Here is a 16,962-nt window from a genome sequence, read left to right as displayed (position 1 = left end):
TTGGGTGCTCATCCAGGATGCCTTCATGACCCATTGTTTGCCCAGCAACCTCAGCAGTCTAAGTGGTGAGTAGTTTTAAAAGTAGCTCACACACTTGGATTTGTTCACGTCGGTGACTACGGGATCACAAACACAGCAGAGAGCTGGCCTGGTGGATATAGGGCACATTTAGTAGAGCTGTTAGGGATGGTTTAAACTAATCTGGCAGGGGGATGGGAACCGGAGTGATAGGGCTGAGGAAGGGGGAAACAGAAATAAATCAAAGATGGCATGCAACAAAAATGATAGAAATAACAGGCAGGAGATGAGGCATAATCAAAGTCAATGGCATGAGTTACAGGGCAATAGAGGTGTGGTGCAATTAAAACAGAAAGCAACAAATACTGGATTGAAAGTGTTGTATTTGAATGCACGCAGCATAGGGAATAAAATTCAGCTACAGATTGGCAAGTATGACATTGTGGCCATCTCTGAAACTTGGCTAAAGGATGGCTGCCATTGGGAGCTGAACGCCCGAGGATATACGGTATATCGGAAAGATAGATTAGTAGGCAGAGGGGATGGTGTAGCTCTGTGTGTAAGAAATAATATTAAATCATTGGTAAGAGATGACATAGGATTGGAAGGTGTAGAGTCTCTATGGGTTGAGTTAAGAAATGGCAAGGGTAAAAGGACCCTGATGGCAGTTGTATACAGGCCTCCAAACAGCAGCTGGGATGTGGATTACAAATTACAGCAGGAGATAGAAAAGGCGTGTCAGAAAGGCAATGACATGATAACCGTTGGGATTTTAAACATGAAAGTGGATTGGGAAAACTAGGTCAGTACTGGACACCTCAAGAAAGAGAATTTGTAGAATGTCTAAAGGGATGGCTTTTTAAGAACAGCTTGTTGTTGAGCCCACTAGGGGATCAGCTGTTCTGGATTTGGTATTGTGCAATGATCCAGAGGTGATGAGAGAGTTTAAGATTAACGAACGAAAGATTAAGGAACAGTGATCACAATATGATCGAGTTCACATTGAAATTTGAGAAGGGAAAAAAAAAATCCAATGTGTTGGTATTTCAGCGGAATCAAGGAAATTACAATGGAATAAAGGAAATTACAATGGCATGAGAGGGGAACTGGCTGAAGTTAACTGGAAAGGGACATTTGCAGGAAAGACAGCACGGCAGAAATGGCTGGAGTTTCTGCAAAAAATGAGGGGAGTGCAAAACAGATAAATTCAAAATAAGAAGAAATTTTCAAAGGGAAAAAGGATACTACTGTGGCTGACAAGTGAAATCAGAGCCAAAGTAAAGGCTAAAGAGAGGGCATACAAGGAAACCAGAGCAAGTGGGAAGGTAGAGAATTGGGGAGCTTTGAAAAACTTGCAGAAGGAAACTAAGAAGGTCATTCGGAAGGAAAAGATGAATAATGAGAGGAAGCTGGTGACTAATATCAAAGAAGATACTAGAAGGTTTTTTTTTTTAAAGTATATAAAGGATAAAAGAGAGTTGAGGGTAGATATAGGACCAGCACATGACGCTAGGGACATTATAAATGAGAGATGCAGAGATGGCAGAGGAACTGAATGCATATTTTGCATCACTCTTCACAGTGGAAGATGTCTGCAGTATACTGGACATTCAAGAGTGTCAGGGAAGTAAAGTTTATGCATAGAAAATTACGACTGAGAAGGTGCTCAGGAAGCTTAATGGCCTGAGGGTGGATAACTCTCCTGGACCTCATGGAATGCTCCCTCGGGTTCTGAAGGAAGTGGCTGGAGAGATTGCAGAGGCATTAACAATGATCTTTCAAGAATCAACAGATTCTGGCATTGTACTGGATGACTGGAAAACTACAAATATTACTCCGCTATTTAAGAAGGGTGGGAGGCAGCAGAGGAGAAACTATAGACCTATTAGCCTGACATCAGTCGTTGGGAATCAATTGTTAGGGTTGAGATTATGGAGTACCTGGAGACACATGACAGAATAGGCCAAAGTCAGCACGGTTTCCTAAAGGAATATCCTGCCCAACAAACCTACTGCAATTCTTTGAGGAAATTACAAGCAAGGTAGGCAAAGGAAATGCAGTAGACATGGTGTTCTTGGATTTTCAGAAGGCTTTTGACAAAGTGCCGCACATGAGGCTGCTTAGCAAGATAAGAGTCCATGGAATTACAGGGAAGTTACTCGCATGGGTGGAGCATTGGCTGGTCAGCAGGAAACAGAGTGGGAATAAAAGGATCCTATTCTGGCTGGCTGCTAGTTACCAGTGGAGTTCCACAGGGGTCAGTGTTGGGACCGCTGCTTTTCATGACGTATGAGCGGTGATTGATAAGTTTGTGGCCTAAGGTAGGAGGAGTCAATTTTAGAAAACCTAGCACATTTATTTTTCAACATAGTCCCCTCTTACACTTACACACTTAGTCCAGTGGTCGTGGAGCATACGGATCTTGGACCTCCAGAAAGTGTCCACAGCAGGGGTGATTGATAAGTTCGTGGTCTAAGGTGAAAAGTGATGAGTTATACAGCTCTCGTTGTGTGCACATGCAGTTCAACTCTGAGTGATTATGCAGAAAGTTTGAAGTTAATAACTCATCGGGGTGATTGATAAGTTCATGGACAAAGATAGAATGAGATCAGTTATTAACTTCAAACTTTCTGCATAATCACTCAGAGTTGAACTGCATGTGCACACAACGAGAGCTGTATAACACATCACCTTTCACCTTAGGCCACAAACTTATCAACCACCCCTGCTGTGGACACTTCCTGGAGGTCCAAGATCCATATGCTCCACGACCGCTGGACTAAGTGTGTAAATGTAGGAGGGGCCTATGTTGAAAAATAAATGTGTTTTCTAAAATTGATTCCTTCTACCTTAGGCCACAACTTATCAATCACCCCTCGTATGTCAATGATTTGGAGTTGGACTACGGTATTAGTGGATTTGTGGCTAAATTTGCCAATGATACAAAGATAGGTGGAGGAGCGGGTAGTGTTGAAGAAACAGAGAGCCTGCAGAGAGACTTAGATAGTTTGGGAAATGGGCAAAGAAATTCAAATGAAATACAATGTTGGAAAGTCTATGGTCATGCACTTTGGTGGAAGAAATAAACGGGCAGACTATTAATTAGATGGGGAGAGAATTCAAAATGCAGAGATGCAAAGGGAATTGGGAGTCCTTGTGCAAGAAACCCTAAAGGTTAACCTCCAGATTGGGTCGATGGTGCAGAAGGGAAATGCAATGTTGGCATTCATTTCTAGAGGTATAGATTATAAGAGAAGGGATGTGATGATGTAGCTCTGTGAGACCAGAGATAAGTAAGGCAGAGATAGACAGGTTCTTGATTAGCCAGGGCATCAAAGGGTATGGAGTGAAAGCAGGGGAGTGGAGATGACTAGAAGAATTGGATCAGCCCATGATTGAATGGTGGAGCAGACTTGATGGGCTGAATGGTCTACTTCTGCTCCTATATCTTATGATCTTATAAAAGTCATGAGGCATGTGTGCGTATACAAGAGAATACACATTTGTATGGCAATTTGCTGAAACCAAGCCACCAAATGGTTGGTTATCAACGGTTTGGGATGCCAGTGGAGTGCATGCATTCTCATTCCCAGAACTGTATTTTGGCAGATATATTTGCACGCACAGTTTAAATACAAAGGAATACAGTGGGCATCATGAGTTCAGTCGCACACAAGTGGCAGATTGCAGAGTACATGCTCTGTGGTTTTAAGTCTGTGCTGTTTATCCATCATTTATAGTTTGTGCAATATGAAAACTAGTGTGAAGATATTTGAAGGAGAGATTATGCCTGGATATACCTGTTGGGATGGCACTGATGGAGGTCAGGCAAAATGAGGTCGAAAACCAGATGCACCCCAAAAATATACACGCGTTGGTAAAACTGAAGTGCCCGAAGACTATGTAGGACAGTATGGCCCAGGGGTGCCTGATAGTACATGGGCAGCTGCCGGGAATGCCAGCAATGAAGAGAGATATCACAGGGGAGGGGTGGGAGAAGTCCCAGTAACTGGGGAATGATGAATTCATTAGTTCAGAGAACCGGTGAGCCTGCCATGGATTATACAGAATGGAAATATCGAACATTGAGAGAGAAGACCCAGACTTCCTGAAAATGGTGAAGGAAGGCCTGAGCTCAGCCTGTCAAGTTTTAGACTTGGGGATGGAGGGGGGAAATTGATCTACTCCGTGACAGTATCATGGGCTGTTGAGATAGACCAGACTGGAGAAGGGGAAGATGCCGTACAGTGGCTGTAGTGGAGGTAGCTGCTGTGATGTCACAGGGGACTGTTTTGTGTGCCAGCAACCAGGGCACATAGCAAGAAACTGTTGGAACATACATGGGAGGGTAAAAGAGATGATTTGTCATAGCTGTGACCCCTCAGCCATGCTTGGAGGCAGTGTCCTGAAAAGAGAGGAAGTGGGAGAGTCAGTCACCAAGCAGGCAGAATCTACAGCATCACCCTCTCTTTTTGATTTTACTGCTGACCAGATTATAGAGCTGGTCAGGTCAGACAAATGGCTGACGGCAGCCTCTATCGCCAGTGGCGGTCATCCTCGGATATATACAAGACGTTTATTCAGGGGCCGGCAACGTGCAATGTTAGTGGACATGGAGTCTTCAGTATCAGTTACTGATCTACCCTTGCCCATGACTAGAGAGGCGATTTACATTACCAGTGCAGGAGGTAAAACCATGAGAGCAGGGAGAAGTCAGCCCCAGGTACTTGAGATTGAGGAAAAAGAGAAACTACATGGACAAGACAGGAAGAGCAAACATTTGTGACCCACAGGGCAGTTAACGTGGCCCACAGAGAGACAACAGCTCCAAGCAGGGAGGAGAGACAGGGAATCATGTCAGGAGATCCGAAGGGAAGGTGCCAAGCACAGTAAGGAGCTTTTATATGTAGAGCAGCCGCCTGGGAAGGTAGCGGTGATTACAGTCAAGGCTCAGCAGAAAGGGGATTGTAAGGAGCAGAAAGGGAACAAGTGAGCAGACATCAGTGTGACGAGGGTAGCAGAGGCACAAGCGGCAACAGAAATTACAAGAGTGCAGAAAGAAACTACAGCTGCCAATTTAGAAAAAAAAATTGCATGGAGATATGAAACAGAACTATAACCAGGGAAACACGTTGAACAATCAAGCAAAGCAGCAGTGACAGAGACAGACAGAGAGAATGGTCCTCTCACAACCAGGCACCCAGTCATGGTAAGGGAGCTGGTTGAAAAGAGATGTTTCACTCCCAAGTGGATAGAACCACAGGTGATACTCTGGACGAGTAACTCCTGTGTTGGTGTAGTCTCACTGAGGCAGCCAGTGGAAACACTAACTCAGGCTAAACTTTATGAGCCACCCTTCTTGGTGCCCTCACAGACAGAGCAGGAGATTCATCGTAACAGTGTCACTGCAGAGTACCCAACTGATGAACACCAGCGGGCCGCATCAGACCCAATCACAGCTGATGGAAACAGACCCACGGCCAACGTGAAGGCAGAGGACACTGAACACAAAGTGTGAAGGCAAGCACGAACAGCATGTTAAAGTATACCAGTAATGGTACTCTGTAATGAAGGCAGACGATTAGTTGTATAGCTCAGTTAAGAAAAAACATTTGGCTAAAAGAGATGGAAAGGAATCTGAGTTACAGAAGAGATGTCAAATTCCACAACGTTGACGGTGGGGCTGACTGAGAAAGAAAATACATGTAGCATCTGAAGGCAGTCAGCCCTGCCTGAATGGGGATTGAGTACAAATGAGCTGGGCCCTTTCAGTGGTTGGGCCAGCAATCAATTGGACAGTCCAGAAGGAGGTGCCACTGGGGTGAAGTCATTCAGATAGAGAGTACCCCAACCCCTCCTGTGCACTGATGAGTGGGCCTTGTGAGCCTAATACATTTAACTAGCTGATGCCACTGACCAGAGAGTAGCTCTGATAGCCACTGCAGAGTGTTAGCCATCAGAAAATGACAGGGTGTAGGTAAAGAATGCGATTAAACTGCAATTGGCCAGCAGGGAAGGAGGCAGCAGGCATACCAATGGCAAAGCTGCATTTGAGAGATTGTTGGCCATATTTGTGGACCAATCTCTGCTTTTGAGTTTTGCAGGTAGACATTAGTGACAATAGTTGAGATGTAAATGTACACAGGTAATTGGGGAAGGGGTTCCAACGTACAAGGCATTTTTGCTGCCCTGTTTGATTGGATTCTCCTTAAGGTTTGGCCTTTGCTGAAATAAACTTATTTTTGTCCAGAAGGGCCAAGAGGAGGGACTGTCAGGACATATTCTGGGGTTACAGAGTATGTAGCAAATATTAACTTCAGCAAACAATCTTTAGACCTGAACATGGATTGTAAATCAAATTTAAAATTCAGTGCGGGACAATAGTTTCCTACAGCTGCAGACTACAATGAATTGAGAACCAGACAATACTGATTAACAAACTGTGTGTGTCTGGACTGTGGCGCAAAGGAGGTGTGAAAGTTCTGTACAATTCAAAGGAAGCATTGTAGATAATCGTAACTATTTAATTGTCGTGCTGCTATCTTTGTCCTTTAGCATATAAAAATGTCATGTGATATTGGGTCAAACAGGCCTCTTCCTCCGAGAGGGTCTCATTTTGTTGAATAAAGGATTTCTGCATCCAGTAGCTTCATCGCCTCTCTGGTGACTGTTGAAATTACAACAATTATCACCCAGAACACATTGCTTGAAAGAGTAATAGAAACTTCAATCAGTACTTTTAAATGTGAGTTAGTTAATTATTACAACAGGAACCCATTCACTCCATGTCTATGCTAGCTCCCAGAAGACCAAGCCAAACAGTCCCATCATCTCTCTTATTTTCCCCCAGCACTTTCTGTCCCATATGCCCTTCACTTCCCCTTTGGATGGATGTTCAGTTAGCTGCCTTAAGGGGAATGTACAGAGGCCAACTAACCACTATCTTCAGGTGGTGGGAGGAAACCACAGCACCTGGAGGAAACCTATGCAGTCACTGGTGAGAACCTGCAAACTCCACACGGATAGCAATCAAGGTCAGAATTGTACCCTGGTCCCTGGAGCACTGAGACAGCAGTACTATGCCAACCATTTGGAAGTGCCCATTAGATAAAATCAGAAAAGTGGGCAATTGGGACTGAAAAGACTGCAAGGGCTGGCATGGAGTGGATGCATTGAATGTTTTCTGACATTACAATAATTCCATGTAATTTTGCTAATCTGCTCTGATTTGGCAAATGAATTAAGACATCACATTTGAACTAAACTTGGACAACCATAGAGGTCATGACAAAAGGTCATTTCAAAAGCTTTGCCACAGACATATTGGCTTACCCTCACTATCAACGTTATTTTGGCAAATAGCTCTCAATGCAAACATGGTGTTGCAAGAACTGAACTTCGACACTAAGCAAATCAAAAAAGATATAAATTACCCATCCAGAAAGAAAAAAAACATTTCAAGTCTTTGCTACCAACCACAATTTTAAAAGGTATATTGCTGTAGTGTTTTATTAATACACCTGCTTAAATGTTTTCATCTGGCATTGAACCTTATGAACCCTTAAAACAGGCAAGGTTTGTACCCCCAAAACACACCTTAATATTTCCATACCTTCAAGTTGTTAAAACAGGAGCGTTTCTCTTTTGCAGATGGGGAATAAATCGTTTTATCTAACTTCTCTTTGAGTGGATTTTCCATCGCGGTGCTTATTACGGTGGATAGGTTATGTGAACGTTTGTGCGAAAATCCGGGGCTACAAGATTAATAAGAGAACATCTAAAAGAGGTTTCTACATAAATACAAAACATGAACAAGTTTCTGTTTCACTGACGGGTAAAAAAAAAATTGGCATAAGATTGAGAGCAATTATTCAGTCACGCGTAAAGCAAATCAAAACTCACCTTTCCCGTAACGTGTGGATGGATCTTTTGAGCATCCGACTTTGTAGTGAACCCTAGCCAGCTCCGTTAATGATCAACACAGTGAAATGCCTCTTAGATTTAACCCTCGAAATCCAGCCTTCGCTGCTTCCCTTAATCAAGGGAAATCCAGCCTTCTTCGCCTTTAATTGGGAACCATTCTCAAGATCAGCCACACCCGTGTTCTCTGATCGTTGGGATAAATGCATTCCAGTAGCCCTCCGGTAAGACTAAAATACCTCTAGATGTGTTAAAACCTCACGAGATCTCTTAGGGAACAACGTTGACTAGTCTCCAGCAGTACTTAGAAACGTGGACTCGTTTTAAGGATTTATAGATGGTGATTTCCTTGTACAAACGTGCCTTGGTTCAAATTATTTGGGATGAATTAAGACAATTTAACTATGTAAGTAGTTAGATGGATTATCTCAAGATACTTATTCAACTTTGAAGCTCTAAAATGTTTTAACTACTTTTCCTACAGAACTGTTGCATTTGATTATCTCAAAAAAAGAATTATCTCTCCTCCCTCCCCCCCCCCATTATATGTTCTGTTGCAAAACATGAACATGAGGCAGCGAGAAGCCGGGGGGGACAGTATGATGTCATTTGTGTACACGTTCCACCACCTTCACCTTCTCCTCTCCACCTCACCTCGGACTCCCAGTGTCCTCACTCGTGTTTGAGCTGGGTGAGTTTTCCTTTCAACAGCCTTCAGGAGGTTTGCATGCCGAGCACAAGTGACCCATATTCTATCTGCGCGTTACAAAAGGAAGCGGCGAAATTCACAGCCAAAATCTAAGTTACTAAATAATGTAAAAAGGAAGAATTTTCTTTTCGGTGGGACAGAGAAGGGTGTCGATAGGGAGCCTGCATAAAAATGCAATTTATTAATCCGACTTTTGACACTCACCCAAAACTCTTTATTTCTGCACGTACAATAATCCGAGGGAGTCAATGGTGATCAACGCTAAATCTTTTACGTTTTCTGGAGATTTAGGAAACAGCAGTTGGTACTTGCCGTGCTAATTCTTGAAAATACTTTCTACACTCTTCAGTTGTTTCGTTCTCCAAGTGATTGCAGATCAAATGTTAACCATCCAATTTTTTAAAAAATGCAAAGTACTGCGAGTAAATCTTTTAAACTACTTAGCTTCCTCTTGTGAGCCCATCTTCACTTAAATACGCGGCCTGCGCAGTGCCGTGGACAAGAAGCGGCAACGAGGAAGATTTGAAACTAAATTGGATTGAAACCGGTTTATTCATACCGTCAGCCACTCAAACCTTGGATGCCGACTTCCAATTAAATGCCAGAAAACTCTCAAATTTACTCTAGAAAAAATGCTCGGACCTACTAAAAACAAAGTAGATGTAGAAAACATTGGTTTGTTATGGTATTGAGAAAGAGAGAGAAAATGGAATAAGATTGGACACCTGAGTTAATAGGAAAGAGATCCTGCTTCACAAAGCTGACAAGTGTTTGAAGTTATAATCACAAAATAGATTTTAAAAAGTCACTAAATCTTGATTGTCATGGAGGGAGTTAGAAAATAAGCAGTTTGACCTTGTCCTTGTAATTTTTGTAAATTCTTCTATGCCTTTAACTACAAAATAGATAAAAAGTTTCAGAAGTTATTTGGATAGATAGAGTAACTAATGAGGCAGCTGCTTCATAGTAAGAGACTTCACTTTACTCCTGACTTTTGGAGTTGTCTGTCTGGTGTTTACACATCCTCCTTGTGACTGTAGAGTCATCCAGTTGCTCCCATTTCCTCCCATATCCCAAAGATAGCAATAAAACGAACTGCTGGAGAAACTTGGCCATTCACGCAGCACCGGTGGGGGAAAATGGAGAGTTGGGATTTCAGAGTGTGCCCCTTCACATGAACTGCAAGATTGAAGGGAGATTGCTGGTATAAATTGGTCAGTTTAGATTTATACTAGCTGTTGTGTCTGTGCAACTACATAAGAAGTAAATAAAGGGACACACTTGGAAGTGAAGTTAACTTGTATATTCAAGTTGCAGAAAGAGCAACAAATCAACGTAAGTAATCAGTCAATAATTAGTGCTAAGGAGAGTCATGCTGAAAGAAACACTACACTCTCTCCCCCCCCCCCTTAGATCAATGTAACATAAAACTGTACGCAAACCAATCCCCTTAGAGGGATCAGAAGTGGAGAAAGTGAACAATTTCCAAGTTCCTGGGTGTCAAGATCTCTGAGGATCTAACCCGGTCCCAACATTATCGATGCAGCAATAAAGAAGCAAGACAATGGCTATATTTCATTGGGAGTTTGAGGAGAATTGGTTTGTCAACTAAAACACTCTACAACCTTTACAAATGTACTGTGGGGAGTATACTGACAGGCTGCATCATTGCCTCATAAGGGGGTGCTACTGCACAGAACTGAAAGAATCTATAGAAACTTGTAAATATATAGTCAGCTCTATCCGGGGTACTAGCCTCCATAGTATCGAAGACATCTTCAAGGAGCAGTGCCTCAGAAAGGTGATATCCATTATTAAAGACCCCCATTACGCAGGGCATGCCTTCTTCTCATTTACACCAGGAAGGGGATACAGAATCCCTGAGTGAAGGCACACACTCAAAAATTCAGGAACAGCTTCTTCCCCTCTACCATATGATTTCTAAATGGACGTTGATCCCCTGAACACACCACCTCATTTTTTAAAATATATATATTCCTGTGTAATTAAATTACTTATTTTTTCTTTCTTTATTATCATATGTTGCATTGTACTGCTGCTGTTAAGCTAACAAATTTCTTGATACATGCTGGTGATAAACCTGTTCTGATTATAAGTAACAAAATTTTCAATTTCCCTTTACAGACCATGTTCAAATAAATATGCTCTCACAATAACAGTGTTTGCTTGATTTAAAAAAAATAACAGTCCATAACTAACTTCACTATACCAGTCTTGGGTGGCGCTCTGTTTCTTTTAGTATAGTGCCTAGGGACCTGTGGAATGGCAGTAGGTTTGGGAGATGTCTTGTCAAAGACAACGCTCTCTGTTGCAGGTGTCACATTGCTGTTAATGTCATGATCATCACTGACAGACAAGGCTGGTGGATGTAATGTGTCTGTCTTGTGACCCAGGTGTGTTCTTCAGCTGAGCATCTAGTATCTGGTCCACATGATGTCTCCATGTATGATCAGCATCCGCTATGCACATCAGTAGTCTGGTTCTTGCAGCTATACTACTGGATGTCCACTTGTCTTCTCAGTAATCATACGCAAAGACTTCCTGCCCAACCTCAAAACTCCTTGCTGATTCATTTGACAACTGGCTAAGCTCTTTATTCTGTACTTCCCTCGGTAGATCTGGTTTCAGGAGGTCTATGTGAGATCTCAGACTCATGCTCATAAGCAGCATTGCAAGTGTTTGATTTGTCATCGCATGAGCAGAGTTCCAATACACAAAAAGGAAGTTGTCCGATCTGTGCTGTAGAGAAATGTCCCCCTTGTCCATTGCTCTAATGGACTTCTTGAAGGTTTGAACAAGCCTTTCAGCTAACACATTCATTGTTGGGTGGAGAGGAACTGACTTGAAATGTTTGATGCTATTCTTCTTCATGAATAGTCTGAACTCTTCTGACATGTATTGTAGTCTGCTTTGCTCACAATTTGTTCAGGTAAGCAATTTCTGGAGAAGGTAGTCCTCAGAGCAAGAACAGACTTGGTTGAGGTGGTTGACTTCATTGTTATGACTTCAGGTCATTTCAAATGAACATCCACAGCAATCAGAAACGTGGAGTCCATGAATGGTCCAGTGAAGTCAATATGTACTCTTTGCCATGGTGAATAAGGCCACTTCCACAGCCGTAAAGAGGCCTGTGGAGGTGCATTTTGAACCATGTGGTATCCCAAACAGCTCTTGGCCAAGTCTTCAATCTGTCTATCAATTTGCAGGCGCCACAAGTAGTTCCGGGCGGGATGCTACACCTTGACTATACCCAGGTGTCCTTCATGGGGATTCTCTAACACTCTGGTGTGCAGTTTTAGAGGGAACCCACAATATGTGATCCACACAGCAGGTTCTTTGACATCCAGCAGTTGGTCTTAGCTCACTGAGAGGTCTGGAAACACAGGGCTACCATGAGCTGGCCATCCTTACATGGTGATGTCTTAGACCTTTTGACAATGTTGGGTCATTCCTTGTTTCTAGTATTAAAGAATTTGTTACTGGCACCAATTTTGTGTGGTACACCGCTGCTGGGTAGAGGATGAAGACTTCTTCATTTGTCAACATGACAAGCCATCAGCATTGCTATGTTGTTTAGTACCTTTAAGCTCTATGTCATGAGAGTGGGCTTCTAGGAAAAGTGCCCAACATTGCAACCAAGTAGCAATCATCACTGGAATTCCCTTCCTGGGATTGACAATGAACACAAGGAGCAGGTGATCTGTCACTAGTGTAAACTTTTGTCCATAGAATTAGTGGTGGAACTTCTTTACTGCCCATACTAGACTAAGGGTCTCAATCGATCTGTACGTAGTTACGTTCCGCTCTCACTAGTGATCTTGAAATAAATGCTACCGAATGTTTGGATCCATCTTTCATAGTGTGTGACAAAATAACACCAATGTAATAAGGGGACACATGCCAGTCTGATGGGCAGAGATGGGTCATAATGGGTGAGCAGTTCATCTGATGCCATTGGACTCTTTGTTTCCTTGAATGCTCTTCCACATATGTCTGACCGTTCCTACTTTGCTCCAGTCCACAACAGTGCACTCAATGGGTGTAGTTTACAAAGGCCAAGTACAACCTGAGTTGTGACACATTTTCTAGTTTGGATGCTTGCAACACTAATTTATTCTTCTCTTGTGATTTATGTAAGCTGCGCTTGTCAATGACATGTCCACAATATGAGATTTCATTCTCGAAACATTCACATTTATCCCTCTTTGTGCACAGTCAAAACTCACTGGAGCTGATGTGATGCCAACGATGAAGCAATTATACTGGAACAGTTCCTTTTGAGTGTTGATCGTGAGGAACTTTATGCTTGACTCCTCAATCTCCAGTTGTAAGTAGGTTTGTGACAAGTCAGTCTTTGAAAACCTCTCCTTGCCTGCCAAAAACTATTCATGGCAGGGTTGATGCTCACTTTGAAGTTCCTGCATCTGTGAAAGCTCCAGCCTTTCCTTTCTTGATCACTGGGACAATGGGCATGGCCCAATTACTCCACTCAACCTTGGACAGAATGCCAGAGGCCTTCATGCTCTGCAAATCAGTATCTACTTTAGGAGGTAGTGTGTAGGACACTGGAAACACTTTATGGAATCTTAGTGTTGCTGCTTCATCGGTTCAGTTCTGGCCTTCATGCCTTTGAGTTTACTAATAGCCTTCCCAAACACCTTCTCACTAGCATTGTGCAGCTGTGACGGTTTCTGGTTAGTGCTACCATACAAGCTGTGGCTGTCTGTTGATGACACATTGGGAGCTTTGATTGTGTGCCAGTCTAGTTGGATTTTTCTCAACCACTCACATCTGAAAACTGGCCCTCCACTTTTCAACACATAAAGCTCTAATGCTGTGTTTAGCCTTCATACATGACATTCACTTTCTATATGCCTTTGGGAGACACTCTTTCACCTGTGCAGGTCTTTAGCATCACTGAGGTCTTTTCTAGTGGTAGCTTAGAAAACATTCTGTAGTAGTCAGCCTCTGAAATTACAGACAATATCCTGTATCCAGGAACATTTTCAGTTTTACACCAGACGCCGCTGTTGTGATCCATATGATTTAGCAATCTAGTTGGGCATGACAGTTCACCTTTGTCAGACTCTGTGTCTGATTCAGATTCACATTCAGTTACTTTATGCATTTGGCTAGTTCTGTGTTTGAAACTTTTCACTCTGTTTGCCTTTTCTCTTTGGTTGTTCTTTTTGTTGGACTTGCACACTTTCTCCATGTTGCCTTGTCTGTGACATTTTCTGCAAGCTTTTTCCAACAATCATTTGCATCATGGGAGGATTTGCCACATTGATACCATTTGTGACTTTTTGACCATTCAGGGACATTCTGAACTCCTTTTCCATAGTTCTAACATATCCTTTGCTGCAGTCTCCATTGATATTACAATGGCCAATGCCTGTTCTAAGGTTAGGTCTCTATCTGACAGTAGCCTCTGTTGAGTGCCTTGACTATGTATGCCACATACAAGCCTGTCCATTAACACATCAGAAAGTCCATCTCCAAAGTCACAGTACTGGGAATGTTCTACAACATATTCAGAAATGCTTCCATCCTTTGGTTCATTTTGTAAAATCTAAACCTCTCAGCTATTACTAGTGGTTTTGGGCTCAAGTAATTTTGTAACATTTCAACAATTTCATTGAACGTCTTGCTTGCTGGCTTTAGAAGGGTTACCAAGTTGTGTAAGAGACTGTATGTTTTAGCACCCATTAAGCTAAGAAGTGTGGAGACTTTCTTCATCCACATCATTCATGTTACAATACAGTTCAACCCTTTTGCTATATGATTCCTCATTAGGACTATCAAATTTGTCAACTTTCCTGACTAAGGCCATCGTCATGTTATTTTCACTTTTGCTTTGCTAGTTGTGCGTCTCTCACTGCAAACTGTCACTCACGCATCCCTGTGTTAGCATCCATGACTGCCTTCTCTGTACTGATTCACTCTTTCCTCTAACTGTCTCTCTCTCTCCCTCTGAGTTCTGTCATGTCATAACAATCAGTGCAGTTGAAATATTCGCTAAAATTCAGGTTTGTACACATTGCCAATTTTTGTGTATGTACAACTACATATCAAGTAAATAAAGACATGCACTAGGAGGTGAAGTTAATTTGTATATTCTCCTTGCAGAGAGAGCAACAAATCAAAGTGCATGGGTAAGTTATCGGTAAGTAAGTAGTGCTAAATGGAGTCATTGCGTTAAGATGAATAGATCTGCATACTACACTGGCTCGCTCTCTTGGGTGGAAAAGGGTTTGACCCAAAACGTCCACTATCACTCTTTCTCCAGAGGTGGTGCTTAACTGCTTAATCCTTTGGGTTCTCCAGTAGTTTGATTTTTTTTTAACTTTTGCTTCATATTCCTCTATCCGCAGTCTCTTGTGTCTCTGAAAGATAGTTAATTGGCCACCATGAATTGCCTGTTAGACACAGGAAATTCTGTAGATGCTGGAAATCTTGACCAACATGCACAATGCTGGAGGAACTCAGTAGGTCAGACAACACCTGTGGAGGGGAATAAACAGTTCATTTTTCAGGCCTAGAGTGAAGAGTCTCAACCTGAAAAATTAATTGTTTATTTCCCTCAACAGGTGCTGCCCAACCTGCTGAGTTCCTCTAGCATTTTTTTTTAATAAATTGGCTCTAATGTAAAAAAACTGAGGGAAATGAGTTGTTCACAAGGTCACTGGAAACTTTGAGTCAGTTTCTCACCATTTAAAAGCAACTCTACTTTTCTAATATTCTCTACAACAAGGGGAGGTTGACGTGAAAGCGGACAGAATGAAATGAGTTTGTCATAAAATGTGTGCTTGACGGTTGTTGCTGTCATTGTGAGCTAAAGGTTGTGTTGCCCTGTGATGTGACTCCATGCCATTGCAAGAAGTTATCAAACAAATTTTCAAAGCTGTGGAACTCAGAGATAACATATTGACGTTGTCTAAGGACTGAAAGTGTAGCTGGGAAAATGTGTAGCTTGGGTGGTTGATGGTTGGGTTGAGTTGTTGTCCGATCTTGGCAATTTACTTGCAAATATTTTGTCACCATATGAGGAGACATCATCAGTGCGCTGCTGATTGTGGTGTGTCCTCCAAATGCTTGGCATTTATATACTTATCAATCAGCTCATTAAACATCATTTCAGAAAATAAATTGTGACCTGGGGAGGAAACCTCATCACTGTTTATGTAACAAACTTCGTGCGCTGTCATCTGGAATTTTGCCTGCATTGGCTCATAAATAGGATTGAAGTATGCATGTTTGCTTACAAAATTGTTCATGCTTGACAAATAATTCTGTAAACAAACATGTAGACCTTGATCCTATTTATGAACCAATGTGGGCGACATTCCAGAGCACAACGCACAAAGTTCACCACCCAACCAGTCAGTGTTCAAGTTTCCTCCTTACATCACATTGGTCATCATTTTGGAAACTCAGTTGAGATTTGGGGAGGAAACATCTTCGGTGATTGAATGTATGGGAAAGTTAGTGTGTTGTGGTCTGGAATTTTGCCTGCATTGGCTCATAAATAGGATTGAGGTGTACATGTTTGTTTACAGAATTGTTTACACATGACCAAGAATGATGTAAACAAACCAGAACACCGCAATCCTACTTAAGATCCGATGCAGGCAAAATTCCAGACCACAATGCACAAAGATCACCACTTAACTAATCAGTGATGAGATTTCCTCACCACATCACAATTGACTTTCTGAAGTGTTGTCCAATGAGCTGATTGGTAAGTATATAAAGGACAAGCGTTCGGGGGCACACCACAGCCAACAGCGCACTGATGATGTCTCCTGGTATGGTGACGAAACTTTTGCAAGTAAATTGCCAAGATCGGAGAACAGCTCAACCCAACTAGCCTAAGGGCTGGTTAAAGGACAGAAAACAGAGCAGAAGCTGAAGTGGGTCATTTTCAGTTTAGAGACAGCATAGTAACAGACTCTTCCTGCCCAATGAAACCACACAATCCAATTACACCTATGTGACCAATTAACCTACTAAGCCAAACGTCTTTGGAATGTGGGAGAAAACTGAAGCACCCAATGGAAACGCACGTGGTCTTTGGTGCTGTCTTCGCATTAGGCTTTACACTTTTCCAGCTGGAAGGTTGTAATTAGTGAGATGCCACAGGAATCCAAGTATCCATGTTTGCTGATGAAGTAAAGATATAGAAACTATAGAAAAGCAAAGAAATGATTTTAAATGGTGATAAATTGAAAAGTGTTGTTGTTCAGGGAGGGTTGGATTCCCTTGCACACAAACCACTAGAAGCTAATGCACAG

General features: G+C 42.2%; 1 protein-coding gene and 1 long non-coding RNA gene across 2 annotated transcripts in view; one reads left to right on the top strand and one right to left on the bottom strand.

Annotated features, from left to right (window-relative positions):
• slco1c1 (solute carrier organic anion transporter family, member 1C1) overlaps window positions 1–8,010 on the bottom strand; it is a 105,087-nt gene extending 97,077 nt beyond the window's left edge. Inside the window, exons 1-2 of the mRNA XM_072241240.1 lie at window positions 7,921–8,010; window positions 7,631–7,772 (exon numbers count right to left, since the gene is read on the bottom strand). Coding sequence (XP_072097341.1) covers window positions 7,631–7,772; window positions 7,921–7,955 — 177 coding nt within the window. The 5' untranslated portion in view covers window positions 7,956–8,010. The remainder of the gene's footprint in view (window positions 1–7,630; window positions 7,773–7,920) is intronic.
• A 56-nt stretch (window positions 8,011–8,066) lies between these two features.
• LOC140186725 (uncharacterized) overlaps window positions 8,067–16,962 on the top strand; it is a 69,680-nt gene continuing 60,784 nt past the window's right edge. Inside the window, exon 1 of the long non-coding RNA XR_011882928.1 lies at window positions 8,067–8,162. This is a non-coding gene — a long non-coding RNA (uncharacterized lncRNA). The remainder of the gene's footprint in view (window positions 8,163–16,962) is intronic.

The sequence above is a fragment of the Mobula birostris genome, chromosome 23, assembly GCF_030028105.1.
Source record: "Mobula birostris isolate sMobBir1 chromosome 23, sMobBir1.hap1, whole genome shotgun sequence".
In the NCBI taxonomy this organism is placed as follows: Eukaryota; Metazoa; Chordata; class Chondrichthyes; order Myliobatiformes; family Myliobatidae; genus Mobula; species Mobula birostris.
This window is presented reverse-complemented; position numbering and strand designations above follow the sequence as displayed.